This window comes from Podarcis cretensis, assembly GCF_951804945.1.
Source record: "Podarcis cretensis genome assembly, chromosome: 9".
NCBI classification, from domain to species: domain Eukaryota; kingdom Metazoa; phylum Chordata; class Lepidosauria; order Squamata; family Lacertidae; genus Podarcis; species Podarcis cretensis.
The window spans coordinates 60,005,622-60,030,134 of NC_137178.1; the positions used below are offsets into that span (position 1 = coordinate 60,005,622).

Below are 24,513 nucleotides of genomic sequence, written 5' to 3' on the forward strand. Positions count from 1 at the left end.
GACCCCCCCGGAATTCTTTTCCGACTCTACCATTCCATGATTCTGTGATTCATTTCTCTGCTTTTGTTTCCTTCACTGCACATTTCAACACTTTCTGAGTGAAATGTTTGGAAAAAAAAAAGGGGGGGGAGAGACAAATTAAGCAATAGATCCAGCAAAAGGAGCCATGGAACACTTCATAGTTTCTCCCCTCCGAAAATCAACTGAAGAGGTCATTGCAAACCTCGTGAGGAAGATGCTCATTTCACACCTGACAGGAAAGATGACAAAAAGCCATCTGGATAGCTAGCCTATGCAGTAGAAGGCATTTTAACACCATCGCTCTGGAAACTAAAGGGATATTTCCACCTGTATTTTCAGCAAAAGATGCCAACTGTATCATGAAAAAATAATGTCATGAGCGTGTGTAAGATTTGCTGTTACCTGTTTCTTTACTAAGGACTCCTTCTCAAAAGTGGCTCATAAATAGAATAGGACTGTAATGGTCTCCTCGCCCCCTGCTTTGACATATGAAAGGCAGAAATTTTCATGCTGGGAAAACCTGTTTCATTGCTGCCTAGCATATGACTGTTTAAAAGACCACAAGCTCTGCTGGAGGTGGTGCTGGGAAGGGGTGGGGAAGGGAAGGTTGGCAACTCTGGGATTTACACACAAAACTGTGTGCAACACACAAGAGCACAACTCATCATCATCATCATCATCATCATCATCATCATCATCATCATTTATTTGTACCCCGCCCATCTGGCTGGGTTTCCCCAGCCACTCTGGGTGGCTTCCAACAAAGATTAAAAATACAGTGATACCTCGGGTTAAGTACTTAATTCGTTCCGGAGGTCCGTACTTAACCTGAAACTGTTCTTAACCTGAAGCACCACTTTAGCTAATGGGGCCTCCTGCTGCTGCCGCGCCGCTGGAGCACAATTTCTGTTCTCATCCTGAAGCAAAGTTCTTAACCTGAAGCACTATTTCTGGGTTAGCGGAGTCTGTAACCTGAAGCACTATTTCTGGGTTAGCGGAGTCTGTAACCTGAAGCATATGTAACCTGAAGCGTATGTAACCCGAGGTACCACTGTACATCAAATGATGGCAAGACAGGAAGTAGTTTGCTTGGGAATGAACTCATTAGAATCCTTTCCTGGAAGGGAAGAAACAAGGCTCCTCCTTAATTTGGATTATTTATTTGAGTGCCATACAAGTGGTTAAAGGGACGCAGGTAGCACTGTGGTCTAAACCACTGAGCCTCTTGGGCTTGCTGATCAGAAGATTGGCGGTTCGAATCCCCACGATGGGGTAAGCTCCCGTTTCTTGGTCCCTGCTCCAGCCAACCTAGCAGTTTGAAAGCATGGCAAAGTGCAAGTAGATAAATAGGTACTGCTCCGGCGGGAAGGTAAAAGCGTTTCTGTGTGCTGCTCTGGTTTCGCCAGAAGCTGCTGTGTCATACTGGCCACATGACCCGGAAGCTGTCTGCGGACAAACACTGGCTCCCTTGGCCTGTAAAGTGAGATGAGTGCCACAACCCCAGAGTCGTATGCGACTGAACTTAACCATCAAGGGTCCTTTACCTTTTCTTTCTTTTCTTTTTTTTACAAGTGGTTAAAATGTGGATCCATTAACAGACCACAGTGGTACCTTGGTCCTCGAACTTAATCCATTCCGGGAGTCCATTCGACTCCTGAAACCATTTGAAAACCAAGACGCAACTTCCGATTAGCTGCAGGAGCTTCCTGCACTCGAGCAGAAGCTGCGTTGGACGTTCAGCTTCCGAAAAATGTTTGCAAATTGGAACACTTACTTCCACGATAACAACTGCAGAGAGGAATTTTGCACCAGGCTCCCAGCCGTGGCAGAAAGTCAATCTAGGTGCATATTAGAAGGTTGACTGTCACTTGGAGCCCTGGACAGTTCCTGATGTATTTCCTCCACTACCTCTGAGGCGGCGGTTATTAATCCGTGGACCCTGGTCACATTTGCTAAGGCAATGGGGGGGGGGGTCTTTGTCAAAGACAATTAAATCTGTCTCTGTTTGTCTGTGTGTCGCGTTTCCCTTGGGACGAGCGTCACTTGGCGATGCTCTAAAGTTTTCCAGGTTTGTGGTGTTTAGGAGTAGATTTGTTCAGCAACTATGCCATTCGGGAACCAAAGTTCCATTGTTCCAGTAACATTAACACATCATGTTTGGGTTATTATTTTTTAAAGTTCTTACCCTGGGTTGGATTGTGTGCACTCGAAAAGATCCGAGTCTGTTAAAAGATGCAGTTGGACAGTGGGGAGACGCACACAAGCTGCCAGTTTGTGTCTCACCCCCTGCTCCCAACTGCATATTTACTAAGGTATAACCCCTAAATGAACACTGTACAAGGCTCCTGTTTTGATTCAGGGCCTGGATTCAGGTCAGATTAGTCTTGGGTCAGATTAAGGTTAATCTGAAGTGCCAGGACCCAAATTAGATTGTGGGGGATACTTAACAATATAGCCCTGCTATTTCGACTGCAAGCTTCTATTTTAACAGTAAACATCTTAGGGCAGGAGCCTATTTCTTTTGCTAAGGTTACTCTGCAAAAAAACCCCCATACTTATTTATAAATAGCCCACAACAGCCTCTTCGTAGTTGATGCAGCAAGAAATACCAGTTGCAAATTAAAGTGTCAATCTACAAATTATTTTTAAAAGGCGAGAACATTGGAGGTTTTAAAACAGAGCTCTGTCAGGGATTCTCTAGCTGTGATACCTGAGTTTCAGGGGGTTGGACTAGATGTCCTCTTGAGTGCCTTCCAACTCAACAATTCTATGATTCAATAAGAAGTTCTATCAAACCTAAGATGACTAATACTAACACCATTGCTCAGCAGCTCCCAAACTCTATTGGCCAAAGCGGATTCTGATGAAATCAGTGGCACTTGCTTCCTGTAAATGCTCGAAATATTTTATCGCCTGCTGAAAGTTCCCCCACCAAACATTATTAGAGAATTAATCTGATTCAGTGTTGGCCATTTGTCATTTTAGAATTTTGCAATGTTTAAAGTATTTCATTGTATATGACCATGTTTTTTTTTTTTTTTTAATGCGCTAATGGTTTATGAATATTTAACCCAGGTGCCAACCGAAGGCATTTCACTGCCTGGAAAGGGGCCTAATAATACCTTTATTGTCAACATACAGCCTGTGTACAATGAAATTAACCAAGCCTCCCCCCCCCCACATACACTACCTTATGAGGTAGGTCAGGCTAAGAAATAAAGACTGGCCCAAGGTGACACCATGGGCTCCACCACTGAGTGGGGATTTGAACCCAGGTCTCCCAGGTCTTAGTCCAACATTCTAACCACTACACCACACTGGCTTTGTTGGAGGACTGAGATGTGTGTGCCATATGGCTTGCCCTGTGGTCTCAAAGTTTACCTACAGCCAGGTAGTGGAGGATGGTAATGTAGCCAGTGCTGAAGTAAGAGTCAACTGGCAGGCCGATCCTGGGAACATAAGAACAGCCCTGCTGGATCAGCCCAAAGAGGACAACCAGCAAATGCCTATGGGAAGCCTGTAGGTCTCCATCTTGTCCTGTGCCTCAGGCAGCAAAACATCTTGACCCTGACCTTTGCACCACTTACAGATTTTGCATGTTGTAAGCAGGGCTGGGCAATATCTGGTTTCCAACGTCACAATATATCACCAGCTAAACATCACGGTATATTAATATATCACTAGGTCTGAAATAAGGATGGAACTATGTAGAGGCAAACAGTAGGGCCGGCCGATATTTGGGTTTCAACATTGCGATATATCACCAGCTAAACATCGCGATATGCCGATATATCACTAGGTCTGAAATAAGGATGGCTGGCTGGCTTCACGGTTTCCCCCACATTGTGACTTTTGCATAGCACACAAAGACACACATCATTATTCACGACATATTGCCAGGTCAAAAATTATGAAACTGTTACCACGATACGGACTTCAAACCAGTTTTGGATGATATATTGATATATCATCCAGCCCTAGTTGTAACACCCTAACTACTCTCCCAGGGTAGACACTTTAACTTTGTCTTTCTCACCAGATACCTTGCTAAAAGCATATCTGTAGTGCGACTTTTTACCTTACCTCTTTCTTTTCATTGCTACTTAATGCACATTTGCCTCCTAGAACTTCTCCTTTGTGTGTTTTGCTTTATTATTCTTGCTAGGAAAATTTTCCTTCAAGGAAAGCCTTTTCCCCAAGGTAGCATGTTTTAATGAAAACAGAGGACACGTTCAAGCATATAACGCAGAATAGCACATATAATTGGGGGACGATGAAGATGATCCATGTTATTTAATTTATTAATGCTTGTAAAGCAATTTGAAGATGAAAATCCCTCTCCACGTTCTCGACATGATTAAATGATGAGGAACAGTTGGGAGTTATGGTTCCAATTATGTTAAGTACGCTGCAAGGCCATTGGGCAGCCCTGAGCTCTCTGACGGTTGACTCTAGCGCAGCTCTGTGCATTACTAGAGGAGAATATGCATCTCTTTCTGAAGTTCTTGCACTTTTGAGTTTCCTCAAAGATACAGCAGGAGCACTGCAGTCACAGGACTGAGTCAACACTTCATCAGCACTTTGCTAATCTAAAGATAGCCCAACGACAGAGCATCTTTTTGCCTCATTAAGGGCACAGCATGCAAAGTCACTAATGTGATGAGTTTTGGGAAACCTTTCACATGAAATGCTAATTGGGTACCAGTGGAAATGCTGGAGTTTTACTCCTTTTTAAAAAAGTAAAGCTAGTTATTATTTTCTTTAATGTTATAGGAGTCATTCTGGCAGAATTCAGTGGGGTAGAACTGTGCTGTATATCTGACCCAGAACTATACGGGCTCCTTTAGATATTCTCCAGACCAAGGGGAGGGAATCCGTGGCTCTCTAGACATTGCTAGACTACAACTCCCATCACCCTGGGCACCAGTTCTCCACCCTTACTCTTGACAAACAGTTCAGTCCATGGAAAAATGGTTCTAGGACTACAGTTGGGGGAATGAATGATCGATTGCTGCTCCACACAACAAAATTCTACATACAGAAAGCCCGCAGGAGCCTATAATTCTTCCTTTCGGAATTCCAGTTTTCTCTGTGCAGGAATATTTTTAAAAATATGAGGATGGGGAGGAGGAAGAAGAAGAATTTTGTTTGTACGAAGCATTGCTGTCCTCTCTCAAATGAATTTGTATATCCAGTGATGTCTGACCATCGGGATTGATAGTGTGAAAGGCAGGGAGGCCAACAGTAGGTCATACCAGAGCCAATGACAGGCAGAACCAGCTAATTCTGGTTCCATCTCCACCATCTTCCCTGTTGTGTTTTACAAAGGCATCATTGAGACTAAGGAGGAGGAAGGTGACAGCCAGTATGTAATCTGGACAGGCTGCATAAGAACCAACTCCTTGGGGCTGAGGTCCCTTTGCCCCCCCCAAAATATTTGAGGGGACTGCTTCCCAAAGTTGATAGGCATTGCCATTCAAATGGTGTGCATGTACTGTGTCATGTAATCAATTATGTAGGGTGGGGCTTACCAGGCCCCTCCCAATATTTTATTCAAGTTGGCACCCCTGACTGGTTGTAAATAAGATGGCAGGCAGGTGAAGGTGGCTGAGAGCGGTCCAATACTGGTGGGGCAGTGCCCCATTCACCTTAATGGGCCAGTCTCCCCTGCGGAATAGGTGGCCTACTTCAGCTGAAATTGCCTTGTACTTCAGGGGACACAAAAGTTCTTTGTATCATTTTCTTAGATGCAATATTTTCTGCAGGGTTGCCAGTCTTGGTAAACCAGAGCTTTCTTCTTCTTTAGCGTTTACTTGTTGCCGAGTAAGATTGTCTTCCATAAACACAGTTTTAACAATGAGTCCGTAAGTGACTGTGGAGTCCAATTCTGGATCCACACGTCCTTCCACAGTGGGGACATGGGTTTCCAGGCAGGAATTGATCACGGTGAGGGTTTGCCAAGCGTGTCTTTCTCTTAGCATGTTTCTCCCTTTTGTCCTGAGTTCGAGCATCTTCAAAACCCACGACACCTTTGGTAAAGGCTGTTCTCCAATTGGAGTGCTCGCAGGCCAGTGTTTCCTAGCTGTTGGTGTTTATACTACATTTTTAAAGATTTGCCTTGAGAGAGTCTTTGAACCTCTTTTGTTGACCTCCAGCATTACGCTGACCATTTTAAAGTTTGGAATAGAGTAGTTGTTTTGGAAGACAATAATCAGGCATCTGAACAACATGACCAGTCCAACGAAGTTGATGTTGAAGAATCATTGCTTCGACACTGGTGATCTTTGCTTCTTCCAGTACACTGCCATTAGTTTGCCTGTCTTCCCAGGTGATGTGTAAAATTTTCCGGAGACACCGTTGATGGAATCTTTCAAGGAGTTGGAGATGGTGTTTGTAAGTGGTCCATGCTTCACAAGCTTTATCCTCCCTTTAAAAGGGTTTATACAGCTGTTGGGATGGTAGACTGCACTTGTTCACAGAGGGGAGGAAAGGGACAAGAGGCATCAAGAGGCAGCAGAGTAGAAGCTGAGCCAACACCACCAAGATGCTTTTGTGACTACCTGCCTGCGAGGAACAGCTGGCCAATCAGGTGCTGCTGACCCAGCCTCTACCTCTGCTTCTCCATACCTGTTGGCAAGAATGCCACCTCCCCCAGCGACTACTCAGTGTGGGCTGCCAGAGTTGCTCACCAGGGGCAGCATCAATTTAATGGCTTCTTCAACCCAGATATACTGGCCTCGGCCCAGTATACCTAAAGGTGCGTCTCCACCCCCATCATTCTACCCGGACACTGAGGCCCAGCGCCAAGGGCCTTCTGGCGGTTCCCTCACTGTGAGAAGCAAAGTTACAGGGAACCAGGCAGAGGGCCTTGTCAGTAGTGGCACCCGCCCTGTGGAACACCCTCCCATCAGATGTCAAGGAAATAAACAACTATCTAAGAAGACATCTGAAGGCAGCCCTGTATAGGGAAGTTTTTAATGACTGATGTTTTAATGTATTTTTAATCTTTTGTTGGAAGCCACCCAGAGTAGCTGAGGAAACCCAGCCTGATGGGCGGGAATAAATAATAAATTTATTATTATTATTATTATTATTATTATTATTATTATTATTATTATCCATTATGCCATCTAAACTGGAGTAGCAAATTAAGTCTCAGTGATTAGCAATCATACTCCACCAAATTGTTTATAAAGGATATTGCAAAAATAAACTAAACATGCACTTCCACAGCCAGTTTAACAATCTAGGAAGAAAGCCTGTTTCAATAATACCAGGGCTTGTGTAGATCCTGGATGAGTGAAAAATAAGTTTAATTGTGCCAGGCAGACTGGATGCTGAAGTGTAATTAATCCTGGGATGAAAGGTTAGATCAACTGCCAAGGAAAAATGCCGTAAATTTTCAACAGAGCTCAGTCCATCTGATAAGAGTTGTACTAGCAACTGCTCGTTTCTCACTGATTGCAATCTATAACCCTTAAGAGAGCTACTATTAGAAGCGGTGACACTTGTTTTAATTAATATAAGCTAGCTCGGATGGTTGGCAAATCAAGCAGACAGAAAGGGAACGCAGCACACCGGTGAACTATTTGCATTGCTCTGCTAATGAAATGGACTCGATCTTGCCCTAGACCGAGAAAGAAATTCAAAATGCTAAGGCAGAAAAAAAGCAGGCTTGACATTGTTTTTGAGATCTGCATTTCTACCTTAGTATCAGGAAAACAAGTCATTGTGGCCGTAGGCAGGCCATGCACTGCTTCAGTGCTGACTGCTGCAAAGTTCAACAAACAACGATGCCTTTTAATTAAGCGAAATGCAGTTGATCATCTGGCAGAGATAAGTGAACTACGCCTCTTTTTAAAAAAAAAGTGCGAAAAGTTCCCAAACCACTGGCTTCATTCTGTCTCACTTACTTTTGCAAAGGAGAACATCAAGTCTAGGGGGCTGCAAGAAATTTGATGCTTTTCTTACTAACATAACACATGCATGTAGTAGGTGGTGGTAGGGAATGAAACTGTGGATGCAAACCTGCTTTCAGTATGCAGTGTGGAACCAGCTGTCTATCAATGAACCAGGCCATTGCTCTGTTTCTGTTTATCCTTTTGGGGTCTGCAGTATCCCAGGTACGCATGTGATGCCAGTACAGTGGTACCTCGGGTTACATACGCTTCAGGTTACAGACTCTGCTAACCCAGAAATAGTGCTTCAGGTTAAGAACTTTGCTTCAGGATGAGAATAGAAATCGTGCTCCAGCGGCGCGGCACCAGCAGGAGGCCCCATTAGCTAAAGTGGTGCTTCAGGTTAAGAACAGTTTCAGGTTAAGTACAGACCTCCAGAACGAATTAAGTACTTAACCTGAGATACCACTGTAACAGGAGTAAGCATGGTGTGCATTGGGCCTGTGCTTCCAGTTGCCTTAAGGGGAGCAGCAGCTATGAATCTGGATGATTGGGAGTTGGTTTGCAGACCCTCCAAGTGTCCCTGTTTTCTAGATACAGACTGATCCGGGTTTCGGATTTGTCCTGCTTTTCCTTAAAGGTAAAGGTAAGGGGACCCCTGACCGTTAGGTCCAGTCGTGGCCGACTCTGGGGTTGCGGCGCTCATCTCGCTTTATTGGCCAAGGGTGCCGGTGTACAGCTTCCGGCTCATGTGGCCAGCATGACTAAGCTGCTTCTGGCGAACCAGAGCAGCACACGGAAACGCCGTTTACCTTCCCGCCAGAGCGGTACCTATTTATCTACTTGCACTTTGACGTGCTTTTGAACTACTAGGTGGGCAGGAGCAGGGACCGAGCAATGGGAGCTCACCCCGTTGCGGGGATTCAAACCGCCGACCTTCTGATCAGCAAGTCCTAGGCTCTGTGGTTTAACCCACAGCGCCACCCGCATCCCTCTGCTTTTCCTTAGGATGTCCCTATTTTTACCAGAGAAATGTTCGGGGTGTGCCGAGTTATCCAACCCCCACGCCTTCTGAAGGCAGCCCTGTCTGTATAGGGAAGGTTTTTAGTTTTGTTTTTTAAAAATTAAAGATTTATTATGCTTTTATATACAGTGGTACCTCGGGTTACAGACACTTCAGGTTACAGACTCCGCTAACCCAGAAATAAATAGTACCTCGGGTTAAGAACTTTGCTTCAGGATGAGAACAGAAATTGTGCGGTGGCAGTGGGAGGCCCCATTAGCTAAGGTGGTGCTTCAGGTTAAGAACAGTTTCAGGTTAAGAACGGACCTCCGGAACGAATTAAGTTCTTAACCCGAGGTACCACTGTATGCTGGAAGCCACATAATAATGATGCCTGCCATTTAGTGAATGAGACTAGAAAGCTGAGGCTCAGTGAGCTTCCTGGTTCGAAATAGACCAACTTTACACATGGCAATCTATAGGCAGTCGCCATGATTTCGCCTACACGGAAGTGTGGGATGTTTCTTGCTTTCACAACAGCCCTCGAAGCATTTTCTGCAGTCTGGAGAACTCAGGATGGGCCAACAGGCTTTTCCAGGCACGGCAAGGTAAAATTTGTGTGGGCTTAATGACTTAATTATATTTATATTCGTTAAAGCTTCAGGCTGACAACATTTCCTGCCGCCTTACGTTGATTCTGGAATAAGTAGAGCCCTATTATTCCAACGACGGGGGACTGAAATTTGGAGAAAGATTTGCTCAAAGCTGCCCATTGAATCCAAGAATGAGTTGGAAGCTAAACCCAGTTTGGTCAGGCTGGCATCCAAAGGCCAGTTTACCCAGTCAGGAGACTCACTTCTTCAGCGTTTTCCTGGATTGCGCCACTTCTTTTGGCAGGGAGGGGAGTGGCATATTTGAATTCTCTCACATGAAAAAAATACTCCTTGTACAGAATATTGTCGCATGTCAAAAGGGTTCAGCTGAATCTTCTCGTTTAATTCCTTAAATAAATAAATAAATAAATTTAGCTCTAAAGTAAAGGTAAAGGGACCCCTGACCATTAGGTCCAGTCGTGACCGACTCTGGGGTTGCACGCTCATCTCGCTCTATAGGCCGAGGGAGCCGGCGTTTGTCCGCAGACAGCTTCTGGGTCATGTGGCCAGCATAACTAAGCCACTTCTGGCAAACCAGAGCAGCGCACGGAAACGCCGTTTACATTCCAGCCGGAGCGGTACCTATTTATCTACTTGCACTTTGATGTGCTTTGGAATTGCTAGGTTGGCAGGAGCAGGGACCAAGCAACGGGAGCTCACCCCATTGCGGGGATTCGAACTGCCGACCTTCTAATCGGCAAGTCCTAGGCTCTGTGGTTTAACCCACAGCGCCACCCGCATCCCTTTTTTAGCTCTACATTGAGTTTATTTCATTTCCCCTGGAAAAGGAGCAGGGCAAGGGGGAAACTGCTCAGACACAATCTTCCTTCCTTCCTTCCTTCCTTCCTTCCTTCCTTCCTTCCTTCCTTCCTTCCTTCCTTCCTTCCTTCCTTCTTTTTTATTTTCAGAAACATACATACAACATTTATTTAAATAACATTTAATTCCTAAGCACAGGGAGCAGGTTTTGTGGGAGTATAATCCAACATAATCGCACAGACAGGCACAACCACACCTCTTCTTTGCAGGAAAACCTTTAGCAGACGAATCGGGTGAGCGCCTACATTGCCCCATCCACGAGGCCCCATTGCCTCATAAAGTAATTGGCACAGTATTTTAATAGGTACTGTTCCCTGCTTGTGACCCAGATTGCTGCTAGTTGCCAGTAGTGTTCATTATCACATGGAATTCTCCAGCGGATCACACTCAGGGATGTGAAATGCTTCGGTATCTAACGCAATATCTGTGCGGGGAAGAGGAAGCAGTCGACACAATAGTTCCCTGTGCTGTATGGCATTTGAGATGAATTTTATGTGGAAGATGGAAGAAATGAGAAAGCAGAGGGCAAAGCAGCTGGGCATCCTCCCTTGCAGAGCCATAAAGCGAAGAGCTGGTGACTGTAGAGATTTATTACTCTTCGTAAAGGGCACCGAGACTCACAGACGGAGGTATTGCATAAGGGAACTGCTGCTATTGTGACAGGAGAGAATAGGCAGTCAGAAGCACACACACACACACACACACACACACAGAGACACACACAAACACACACACACACACACCCTGCCTGTGAGACTAGACCAAACTTTGAGCCATTTCTGCACCTTATGCACCTTATCTTGAAAGCGAGTAGCCACCTGTTTGGGCTAGCAAAGCACTCCCAAAACGGCTAGGAAAAAGCACTCTGTGTCCAGGGCAGCTGTTTATCAGCTCCCTCTGGTACGCAGGCTGAGATCCTATCTGTCTCGCCAGAGTTGTGTATGCTCTAGTTATCTCCCGCTTGGACTACTGCAATGCGCTCTATGTGGGGCTACCTTTGAAGGTGACCCGGAAACTACAACTAATCCAGAATGCGGCAGCTAGACTGGTGACTGGGAGCGGCCACCGAGACCACATAACACCGGTCTTGAAAGACCTACACTGGCTCCCAGTACGTTTCCGAGCACAATTCAAAGTGTTGGTGTTGACTTTTAAAGCCCTAAATGGCCTCGGCCCAGTATACCTGAAGGAGCGTCTCCACCCCCATCGTTCAGCCCGGACACTGAGTTCCAGCGCCGAGGGCCTTCTGGCGGTTCCCTCGCTGTGAGAAGCCAAGTTACAGGGAACCAGGCAGAGGGCCTTCTCGGTAGTGGCACTAATAGATTATTGTATTTTAATATTCTGTTGAAAGCTGCCCAGACTGTTGAAGAACAGTCTTCCGTATAGGATCGTAGAATTGTAAAGTTGGAAGGGGTCCTGAGGGTCATCTAGTCCAACCCCCTCCTGCCTGATGTGGGGCTCAAGCCCACAAACCTGAGATTATGCTCTACTGATTGAGCTGTCCCTGGGTCTTATGTCTTAGACCCAGCTAGTGATAGAAACTATATATATATATATATATATATATATATATATATATATGCTTTTGTAACGTATCATTTTCAACAGTAAGTAAACATACTTTTACATCTTATTCAATGTAACTCATAACCAATATCTCTATCTTTTTCTACTTTGTAACACTTTGTATATTTCTCCTTACAAAACTTCTTGTAGTCCTACTAGCATAATTTGTTGGTCACAGTTGCTCTTCAAATAATTCATATACTTCTTCCAATCTTCTGTAAATCTCTGGTCCCGCAGGTTTCGAATCCTTCCTGTCATTTTGTCCCATTCTGCATAGTCCATTAATTTCATCTGCCATTCTTCTTTCGTCGGAATTTCTTCTTGCTTCCATTTCTGGGCTAACAATACTCTTGCCGCTGTTGTTGCATATAAGAACAGTTTGACATCTTGCCTATTAGTGTCTTGGCCTATAATACCAAGTAAAAATGCTTCTGGTTTTTTTAAGAATGTATTTTTCAACATCTTTTTCAACTCAATATACTGTATTTTTCGCCCTATAGGATGCACTTTTCCCCCTCCAAAAATGAAGGGGAAATGTGTGTGCATCCTATGGGGCGAATGCAGGCTTTCGCTGAAGGCCTGGAGAGCGAGAGGGGTCGGTGCGCACCGACCCCTCTCGCTCTCCAGGCTTCAGGAAGCTATCCGCAAGCCTTGGGAGCCCACGGGAGTTCCTGCCGGACTCCCATGGCTTGTGGAGCGCTGCCTCTATCCCGAAGCCCACGTGTGCTGAGCAGTCACGCCCGGGCTTCGGGTAGCTCTCCGCAAGCTGTGGGAGGGCTCCCACGGCTTGCGGAGAGCAGCCTGTTCTGGGGGCTGGGGTCGGGGGAAGCTCGGGCTTCCCCCGCCCCAGCCCCACGCCTGGGGAAAAAAATAATTCCCCCCCTTTATTTCCCTCCCCCCAAAAAAACTAGGTGCGCCCTATGGGCCGGTGCGCCCTATGGGGCAAAAAATACGGTATATCATTTCCCAGAAATTCTTTACTTTCTTATATTCCCACCACAGCTAGTGATAGAAACCTTGACCAGCCTGTAGCTCTCTGGATGTTATGGGACTATAAACCCATTAGCTCCAATCAGCATGACAAACGATGGGTTGCAGTATATAGGGAGTGAGGATGGAGCTTTCTGAATTGGTGGCAGGGAAACCCACTAACGTCCTATCACTGCCCAGGATTGCTTCCAACAGAGATAGATATATATCACCTTTTCTCCTGATTTATGACCCCATGGATCATCCTAGGTTCCCCATATGCTTCCAAGAATGGGGTCCTCATACCTGAGGTCATTGTTTTCATAGTCCTGTCCTGCATAGTAATTTAATTCACTGAAATTGTATGTGATCGTATGCATTACTATGTGTTTAAATTTGATTGGTTAGTAATTGAATTATAGAGAGTTCTTTAGTAGTTCTCATGTGATTGGCTAACGTTGATCACACGGGAGGTATCGAGTGAAGGAGAGACTCCATTTTACATGATGCAAGGTGACTGTTTTAGAATCCACTGTGAGCACTGCTAAGTTGAATAGAGTGTTGTGGTGCTCCTTCTGTGCTTGAAAGAAAGAGAACAAAGCTGCGGGAGAAGGTAAAAGTGGAAATCTCTCAGAGGAGCTGCAGAGCTAATTAAGATACAGAAGGCTGAGTGTTAAACTCAGCAAAGAGAGAGAAACACAGTTGCTTGGAAGTTAGAAGAAGACACCGTAAACCCATGCTGGGATAAGCTTGTGACTGCAAATGTCATGGTTTAATTCATCTATAAGTTTCTGCAAGCAAAGTTTTTGAATGTTAAAGTCTGGACATTGGTTTAGTTTCCAAAGAAGAGTGTCAGTCATATATATATATATATATATATATATATATATATATATATATGAGCTTCTTAGCTGCGATTTTCCTCCCCTTACTTCAACACGCATTCCCTTTGGGCCATGCACAGTTGCATTCCTCTGCTATTCCCAGAATCTCCCCCAAATTGGCAGGGGGTCACTTCTGGTCTACTTTCAACCCTCCTTACCTCTACAGTATACAGTGGTACCTCAGGTTAAATACTTAATTCGTTCTGGAGGTCCGTTCTTAACCAGAAACTGTTCTTAACCTGAAGCACCACTTTAGCTAATGGGGCCTCCTGCTGCCACCGCGCCACCAAAACACAATTTCTGTTCTCATCCTGAAGCAATGTTCTTAACCTGAAGCACTATTTCTGGGTTAGCGGAGTCTGTAACCTGAAGCGTATGTAACCTGAAGCGTATGTAACCTGAGGTACCACTGTACTTTCTCCTGGCTAGGACATTTGGTTCTCTCAGCCATTAATGTAAGTACCTTGGGGCTCAGATGTCACCCCCCCCCCGCCCAGAGACCACCATTCTACTGATAGGAACAGACAAAGTGACTCATGGATAAGAATAACACTGCTGTAAACAGAGATATTTTTTAAAGCCTTGTATACATATAGCGGTGTTAGCTTCTAGTGCACCCACTGATTAAGCACAACCAAGCATCTTTGTCTCTCTAATTGGATTTGAATTGCTCAGCCAAGAAGACATTGGTTATACAGTAGATAATTACACAATATTGCAATTAATTTGCTCCCACCGGGATCAGCGGCTTCTGTTCAAAGGGCGTTTTAAGCTACATATAGAGGCTGCCACGTTGATGTACCATAAAGTACCAGGCACAAGGGCAGAGGGGACACTGCATCGAGGGGTGGGGGGGAAGAGAACATGAATGCCAGCAACAAGAGATTTTGGTTTAGGGATGCGGGTGGCGCTGTGGTCTAAACCACAGAGCCTAGGGCTTGCCGATCAGAAGGTTGGTGGTTCAAATCCCCGTGACAGGGTGATCTTCCGTTGTTCAGTCCCTGCTCCTGCCAACCTAGCAGTTTGAAAGCACGCCAAAGTGCAAGTAGATAAATAGGTACCACTCTGGCGGGAAGGTAAAAAGCGTTTCCATGTGCTGCTCTGGTTTCGCCAGAAGCAGCTTAGTCATGCTGGCCACATGACCCGGAAAGCTGTTTGCGGACAAACGCCGGCTCCCTCGGCCAGTAAAGCGAGATGAGCACCTGACTTAATAGTCAGGGGTCCCTTTACCTTTACTATTTGCATATAGAGAGCTGGATCCTACTGTGAAATAAATTCCTGCTTCTATGTGCGGACAGAAACAGGATTAACACAACAGTGGTACCACTTAGGGAGGGAGCAAGCAACATTTGATTTGAGCTGGAACGCTATTGGCTCTTAGAATCACCTGACATCTGCACAGTTTGTAGCAGCAGCGCCACCCTCTGGTCATCTGCAGTGCTGCTGTTGCTGCTGCAACATAGCAAAGAGCAGGCAGTGTCTCTTTCCCCTGGGAAGCTGTTATTGTGGGAAAAAGAAATGCATCTCTGTCTTACAGGTGGAGCTCCCTGTTTCAAGTGACTCACACGTTGTGGCTTCCCACAGTGGCTGTTGATGTCCCTTTTCATCTTCCCATGTTTCCTTATGTACACACACATTGGATAATGGGCTCAGGGGTGGCAGGTTAGAGGGATGAGCAAGCTCATCATATTGGAGTAATATGTCTCTACAAAGTCACAAACCCAAAGCACTCCTTTGTAATTTGTGCTCAAGCATTTCTGTCTGATAGTAGAGCATCAGGCTAGTTTGGGCACTATCACCAGCAGAATCAACCTTCTCAAGCATTCATGTGCCGATAGATGTTTACCTCATATGCATGGGAGTGAAGAAGGGTTGAGACAAGAATTTGATATTTATTATTATGGGACGTGGGCAGGCAAAAATGGAATCATGATGCAGATAGAGAAACAACAAAGCAAAAATGGACATGTTGTGACTTTTCAGTGTCTGGGAGGTGAAATAATGAGATTCTGTGCCTACTTTCTTTAATATAATGGATTTGTAGTACTGTGAGAAGGGGAGCCATCAGCTTCAGGGGCTTCCTGTGTGTCTGGGAGGTGTTCTGCGTGGTTTCTAGCTACAAAAGAAACTGGGAGTTTGGTCACTTTCACAAGACTTAAAGTCAATCATAGGCAGGCTGCCATTTTGCCTTTAGTGATATTGTATGAGCAATTCAGTCTGCACTGAAAGCAAAGGAATTGTTTTGCACTTTGTTGAGATTTTGAGTGACTTAAACAGCCTGTATAAATTGTGTGAAGACGTTGAAAGCTTAGCAGAAATGTGTCAGGGAAAAAAATATCCCCGAAGCACTTTGTATGGTGAACACACACACACACACACACATGCCTAAGCAGAGCATCTCATCATACTTTATCTCACATAACAGAAGCTAAGGGGTCACTTGTTTTGCAAGGCTGTAGGCTGCTCCTCTGAAAGCCATCATTTTAGCAAGTGGCCTGGCATCCTTGCTTGTGGCCATTTCCGCTTTTCTGTGTGACTGATAGTATTTATTTCAAGAAGTAAAACACTAAACAAAAAGCATTGATGGCAGAGCAGGGCTTGCTTGCAAAAACCAGGAGTGCAATTTGTGGAGGTAAAGGTCACACACACACATGCTTCAAATTGACAGGAGATGTGGCCCCGAGCGGTGAGCACCTAAATCGTAGCCTGGCAGGGGTCCCTGACTGTTTGGAAGCAAGGAGGCAATGCTGGAGCAGGTGGCTTCCAAATAAAAGTTTATAGAATCATAGAATAGAATCATAGTGTTGGAAGAGACCACAAGTCCAACCCCCTGCCAAGCAGGAAACACATGGCCAGCTGTTTGGTTGGTAGGGGTAGCAGACCCTTCAAGTGTCCCTATTTTCCAGAGACAATCCAGGATTTACAGAAGCCGTCCTGGTTCCTGCTTTGATCCTAGAATGTTCCTTAGGACGCCCCTATTTTCATCGAAGAAATGTTGGTGGGTATAGTTATGCGACCAGTGGCGGAGCTCCATGCAGGTGGGGAAGGGGCTGGCACTCGTCCCAGGGCCTGGCATGCCACCGCAGGGGCATGACACGCATCCTGGGGGCGGGGCATGCCGCCTGCTGGGGTGTGCCACCCAGCGTGGGTGGGTGGGGGGCCAGCCGCAATGGCACCCTACCGGGATCACACTGTTGGGGGCAGTGCACTCCCCCCGCACTCCTCTTCCTCTGCCAATGTATGCTGCCCCCCTGAGCCAAGGAAATAAGTAACTACACATTGGTACCTCAGGTTAAGAACGTTCTGGAGGTCCGTTCTTAACCTGAAACTGTTCTAAACTGAGGTACCACTTTAGCTAATGGGGCCTCCTGCTGCTGCCACGCGATTTCTGTTCTCATCCTGAAGCAAAGTTCTTAACCCGAGGTCCTATTTCTGGGTTAGCGGACTCTGTAACCTGAAGTGTCTGTAACCTGAAACGTCTGTAACCTGAGGTACCACTGTATAACCTTGAGAACACATCTGAAGGCAGCCCTGCATAGGAAAGTTTTTTAATGTTTAATTTTTTATTACAGTGGTACTTTGGCTTACATATGCTTCAGGTTACAGTCTCTGCTAACCCAGAAATAGTACCTCGGGTTAAGAACTTTGCTTCAGGATGAGAACAGAAATCGTGCTCCGGCAGCGTGGCAGCAGCAGGAGGCCCCATTAGCTAAAGTGGTGCTTCAGGTTAAGAACAGTTTCAGATTAAGAACGAACCTCCGGAACAAAGTACTTAACCCGAGGTACCACTGTATGTTGTTATATATGTTGGGAGCTGCCCAGAGTGGCTGGGGAAACCTAGTCAGGTGGGTGGGATATTATTATTATTAATAATAATAATAATAATAATAATAATAATAATAATAGTTATTGTATCAGACATTTGTTTGGGGTAGACTGTGCATTTAAGGCACAAATCGATGATAGAGTGAGGGCTGCTGCATATGCAAGTCTGGCCCATCTGTTAGGCAAAATTTGCACCAATCGAGATCAACTTTCCTTTCCCATGCTGTGTCACTGGGTCACCACAGAAGAACGCAGTAAGTGTCTGTCGGAAGCAGCTGCAGAGGCCACTGGTGTCAACTGGCCATGGCAGTCGCTGTGGTGAGAAGTGGCCCTTTGCCCTCCCCATTCGCTGCGCCGTGTCCAGCAAAACGTTTAAAAATGGCCGGGGATATGGGGAGAAGAAGAGAGGAAGCAGTGGCAGGGAGGAAGGCATTGTGCAATCCCTGTTACCTTTTGAATGTGTGGGTCAGATCTGGGCTGATAGATCACCACAGAAAGAGATAAAAGCATCCTAGAGCAAAACATACATCAGAAGGCTTAGTTTGGTCAGAATCAAGTATACACGTCCAAACTTAATGCTAAATACATTGCTTCTGGTAAATGAGCCACAATAGCTGCTAGGGGGCAGTGAAAATTTATGTCCCTGGCTTTTTAGACCAATATACCATCGTACTGTCTGAAATCAAAGAGGCTCATTGGTTGGCAGATGTGAACTATCGTGGCATTATTTTCAGCTCTCCTACTGCTCCTTAGAGATAGGAAAGGTAAGAGCGAAATAATGCCCATGTTTAGGGCTGAGTTGGTACAGTTATGTGATGTTTGGTTGAGGCAAAAATGCACCATGAAGGACCATGAAGGGGAAAAAATGTTTCATTTTTCTTCTACAGGTATCATCAGTTCTGGAATATGGGCGCATAGTGATTTATACAACCAGCCTTCGGGTGGTTAGAACAACCTTTGAGCGGTGTGAGCTGGTTCGGAAGATCTTCCAAAACCATCGAGTGAAATTTGAAGAGAAAAACATTGCACTGAATGGTGACTATGGGAAAGAACTGGACGAGAGGTGCAGGAAAGTAGGTGAAATCCCATCGCTACCAGTTGTGTTTATTGAAGGCCAGTATCTTGGGGTAAGTACCATATGCTTGAATACCATCTCCCTACGATGCACATTTTACTCAATAAGCATGAGAAATTATCAGGAATGCATGTATAAAAACAAGACACAAATCTTCACCATTGTTTGAGTTTCTCTAAAATACAGTATCAAAAGGAAAGGAACACAAAGAACGCGAATCGATATATAGCAGTCATAATGAATTCAAGCAGAGAGACTTAACAAAACATGTCTAGAATAATGTGTAGACAAGATAAGAATGAAATAATTCTATTTCAGAAGTGTTTTGCATAATAAAACCCAATGGCTCTTCTTCAGTGGCCCAACCATACCTAAAGAGAATTCGCTGTCCTCCTGTGTCCATTAGAGCAATTACTTATTGTGAAGTCTTCAATAAACCGTTGCTATACATCATGCTGATTTCAATCATTCTTGTTCAGAAAAGAAGAACCGTAAGTCCTCTAGATGTTTTCGTAATTTCTGGCCATCAGTTAGCTGCTGAGCTCGGATCAAGGTGCTGGTTCTGTTGCACAAAGCCCTATACATTAGGGCGGGGTGATAATTGGTTTTCAACATTGTGATATATACTGATATATCACGATGTCTGAAATAAGGAGCTATGTAGAGGCATTGGCTGGCTTCATGGCTTTTCCCATACTGTGATTTTGGCACAACACACACACACACACACACACACACACACATACACACACACACACACACACACACACACACACACAGACCATGATTTGTGATATATTGCCAGGTCAAAAATTATTAAACAGATATCACTATATGAACTTTAAACCAGTTTTCGATTATTGCCCAGCCCTACAATGCATCTTGGCTAAAAGGTATTGTGGCGTTCGTATGGCGCCCCTGGTCGTCTCACGGACTATTGACCCATACACCACTAATCCACTGCCACCAACCAGGTCCTCCCTGGTAAAATCATTTCAGTCTCAGTCAGGTTCTCAAGTAAATAAAGAAGAGTGTATTTTCTTTCTTTCTTTTTTTTCCAATTTTTTCAAATTGATTTTCCAAAAGTTTTTAGATAAACAAACAAACAAACAAACATCTTAGTTGCATTTAATCCAATCTTAGTAACATTATTAAGTGACTTCCTCAAATCCCCCTGGCTGAATTTCAGTGTATATCATTGTAACAGTTTTGGGTGTCGAGGTCCCCAAGCCACCCCCCAAATAACTCACAATGCACACTTAATTTTTGTTTAAGGTTTTTGGCATGATTTTGGCCACAACTTTATTTAAATACAAAACCGTGAGTGGTTGTTTAGGCATTGGTTAAGACTATCTGTCCCCCCGCCTGGGGACAGAACTGACTTCCAGGCACCACCGAAAGACAGTGCGGGGGAAAGCAAGTCGGGGAGAAATGGAGCTGGGCCACAGACCCTCAATTCTCATCCACATGCTCCCCGAAGGCTTGCCGGCCCTAGTCCCATTCCAGGGATTGGACGAAAAGATGGCAAGCCCCAGGATTCCTTTAACGGAATTCCCTTTCCGCAGCAACCATGGAGGGGCAGGCCCAGCCTATCCTAACCCCTCCTCCACCAATTTATAACCAATGCCTAACCGCAACCTTACAAGTTGTGACGATTTGCTACGCAGTAGGCAAAAACCAAATGGCCCAGCCAATCAGCCAGATGGACAAAATTCCTACCAGGCCCCTGCCCCAACGGCAGACAACCCCATGACAGGCATAGCAAGGTCAATGCAACAACCCCTTACTCAAGGGCGGGTGGGCGGGTGATCCGTTGCACGCAGCAAAGAGAAAGCTCCAGGCTGCGTGCAGAGTATTTAAACATTTTACCCCTCCCACCAAAATTGCAACATAACTTTTACCCCAGCAACCCAGTGAACCAATCACTGCCCCAGGCCATCTTTAGAGACCCTGCCTGGTAACAGAGGGGTGGCTCAGCAGACCCCACCGCAACACGTGCTCTCCATGAAGGAGAACACGCTTTCCAAAACAAATTTCTCGTAAAATTAACTTAATCACTTAACATCATTCTTTCTTCTCATTTGAAGAGTGTATTTTATTTCAGACACAAACAACGGCATTCCAAACGTTGTTACTCTTTACTTTCTTAGTCTTATTTTCCTCTCTATCTCTTCTACCTCCCCTCACTCAAGAACCCACTGTCCTGTCTCTCTATTGCCAACTGCCTGCCAACTGCTTTTCCAACTGCCTTTCCCAACCAGCCATCCCACTAAAACCAACCAACTACCCACCAACAACTCTAACAAACCTCGGGCGAAGCCCTTTTATACACATGTAGGCTCCGCCTCCAGCTTTCCTATTGGTCTACATTTTTAACCCTTTCTTTCCCCCCGTACAGACAGGCTTTAAACGAACCGGCAAACGCCACAGGTATCTCTTATATACCCAGTCAATCACTGCCCTCTTCAGGAGAGAGGCTCCTGAAGATGCCATCTCTTCAAGGGGTCTGTTCTATACAATATAGGAATCAAGTGTTTAGTGTGTAGTGACACACATCCTTTCAGATTAGATACAAGCCACCTCTATTGTATGCTTTAATTCTAGAATGATTGTCAAGCTGCAAGCGACCTCGAGGTCTGTTGTTGTTGTTGTTGTTTAGTCGTTTAGTCGTGTCCGACTCTTCGTGACCCCATGGACCAGAGAACGCCAGGCACTCCTGTCCTCCACTGCCCCCCACAGCTTGGTCAGACTCATGCTGGTAACCTCGAAAACACTATCCAACCATCTCGTCCTCTGTCGCCCCCTTCTCCTTGTGCTCTCCATCTTTCCCAACATCAGGGTCAGATGGAGGGCACAAGGAGAAGGGGGCGACAGAGGACGAGATGGTTGGATAGTGTTTTCGAGGTTACCCCTTCATGGATCACTGCCTTGCCGTGGCGAAGGGGCTTGAAGAACTCAGAGAAGCTATGAACTATGCCGAGCAGGGCACCCAAGATGAACAGGTCATAGTGGAGAGTTTTGACCAAACGTGATCCACCTGGAGGAGGAACCGGCAAGCCACTCCAGTATCCCTGCCAAGAAAGCTCCATGGACAAAGACAACAGACCTCGAGGTCTAACTGCCTGCAAAGCAGGAATCATTGGGCCCCTGAAGACCTTCCTTTTTCAACAAGAGAACTTTATCCCAGTCTGCATAAGCGCCGGAATAGTTTTAAGAGGCTTTTGGATGTTTCAATTGGATCACTTTATGTGTTTTCTGCCTTGGTTCCCCCCCCTCTTTTTCCTTTTTAGGAGGAAGAGCAAGATATAAATGCAATTAACAAATAAATAATTTCAATTTACGTGGGGCTGATTCTGGGTCTGGTTCAGAGGCTGCAGTTAGCGCAGGAGGCCACGGCAAGCCTGTTTGTGGGGGGAGCTTGCTGCCAGCAGAAAACACCAGTGTAGAAAGCTCTGCACTGGCTGGCAGATTTAAAGTGCTTGTTTTGACATACAAAGCCCGAGATGGAAAGCGCTGCTCCTGAGTCGGCTGACGCCGTTATGTTGTTAGTACACTGTCTTGTTTTTACATTGTTGTATTTCAGCAAAATACTGTCTTTTGTGTGCATTTTGTTGCTTCTCACTTTCTTGAGCAGGCTATTAATAACTGAAAGGATCAAATGAATAAACATTACTGTCGTAGCAAAATCTACGTATTTCACGTTACAGAGAAGTGTCCTAAACAGGCAGCAAATGGGCAGAGGTGGAGATGGGACGGTGCTCAGTTGTGCAATTAAGCCAATTGCGATGTGCGACAGTGGTTCTTTTCTGGGCTAATTAACACTGCTGTCTCTGTTTTTGAAGAAGAGGCAATTAACGCAACTGGGCGAGCAATGGGTAACAGCGACACAGGTCTGCATCGTTGCCTGTCTTTTCAGATGTGATGCAAAATTATAACTGATAATGGCCGTGTGATGATCCAGATGATTTGGACCTGCTTCTCGTTGACACATGGCACGAACGTGTCATGCCGCCATGTGGCAATAACAGATGGCGTGGTGGGGCAGAAGCTCTCACCTGACCTCCCAGCAGTTGAGGTCCCGGGTGAGGTGGTGGTGAGGTCGGAGTGGTGAAAATGTGTAAGCTGAACCTCTCTGGTACTCTTCCCAGGGTGCTTACACCATGCTGCCCTCCATACTGCCTGTTGGGATGCTGCCGGTGTAGCCTTTTTAGCCTCGGGTGAGAAGAGCTTTGCGCCTGGGACGGGGAAATGGGAGTCAACAGACACTCAAGGAATAGTTTCAGAGAAAAAGCTTTATTCTACCATCCGGGCTGGTAGAAGGAGCAAGTGTGATAAATTCACAAACAAGCATGAGTACACAGAGTATATATTCCCCTTCAGTTCCCTCCCCTTTGTCCTCCACCTCAAGAGCCCTGCCCCATAATGTGTTTCCTGAGCATGAACAGAAAGCTCCTGTCTTGGGACTCTTTTGGACTCTTGGTGGCCTTTCCAGGAAAGGGGATGAAAAGCCTTGCGTTCAGCATGTCCAAGATGTGTTACAACCAGAGTGAGATAAGAGTCAGTTCTCAGACTTGCTTTGACAGAGCCTATTCATTAGCTTATTGAAGCCTTCTCGTACTGATAAAAGAATAACATTTTGCCTATGCATCTTGTGAGAAAGCAGAGGAAAACTTTAGCCGTGGATTTTTAGAAGAGAGAAAGGAGTTTTGAGGCCTGGTTGGGGGGGTGACTTCGGGCCTAGGTGGGGTCACCTGTCCTCACCTCCTTCATTTGGGGAGTTGGGGGCATTTGGCAGGCCCCCAGCTGGCTCCAGCCACCGGCCAGCAGCCAGGCAAACACCGGTTCTCAGAACAGCATCAATCAGCGACACAAGCCTCCGATATGTTCAGAAGCTGTGCATGCTCTTATCAGCAGAGTGAATAAATCCTCACAACGGAAGTGGCGGACAGAAGCACATGTAAGCATTATTTACAAGTGTTTATCCAGCATCAGGAACAAAGGAAAAACATGTCTGCTTCCTTTCGTGTCCAGCAAACAGCAGTATACAAACGGAAGTTCCCAGCAAGCCTGTGCTGGAAGTAAACAGGCATGTGACACACAAGAGTCATGCCTGTTCCTTTTAACAGAACTATATCCTAACACTGCCTTCCCCATGCTCTGACCAGTAAGCAGAAATGACTCAGTGGCCAGGAGGTCAGGTCAGGATCCCCATGGCAGGATCTGCTATTGCAACTATCTGGCATGGCAGAAAGACACATGAAAATAAACAGGCAGGTTTCAGACATCGTTATAACTCATTAGGTTTAGTTTTTTTGCAGCCACACTGGGCATCATCATGAGGGATGAGAGAGAGAGAGAGAGAGAGAGAGAGAGAGAGAGAGAGAGAGAGAGGGCAGTTGTTTGAGTCCTGGCTCTTAGCCACTGGCAGAGGCAGATTTAAGAGTTTGGGTGCAGAGCCAGGGAGGGGGGGGGCACACAGGGAATACCACAACCATTACTTAGAATGGAGCATGAGAGGTGGTGGATGCCAAATTTTGGCATCACACATGGTGCTGCTGGAATTTGAGACCTCAAGGTCCGCCACTGGGACGTCACTTAAAAGCCCATGCGAAAGGATGAGTTTCTCAAATGCTATGTTAGTGAAAACTCTTAAATCAGGTTCCCTAAACATCTGCAGAAGTCTTTCCCAACCTGGAGCCCTCCAGAACTTTTGGACTACAACTCCCATCAGCCTCAGCCAGCAGTCTGGCACCAGGTTGGAGAGCCTGATCTACATCATGGATCAGATCTCTAAATTCAG

At 45.6% G+C, this 24,513-nt stretch overlaps 1 protein-coding gene across 1 annotated transcript in view; it reads left to right on the forward strand.

Annotated features, from left to right (window-relative positions):
- The window catches only part of GRXCR1 (glutaredoxin and cysteine rich domain containing 1), a 58,650-nt gene that overhangs the window by 18,966 nt on the left and 15,171 nt on the right, over positions 1-24,513 (forward strand). Inside the window, exon 3 of the mRNA XM_079989846.1 lies at positions 18,526-18,765. Within this exon, the coding sequence (XP_079845972.1) occupies positions 18,526-18,765 (240 nt within the window). The remainder of the gene's footprint in view (positions 1-18,525; positions 18,766-24,513) is intronic.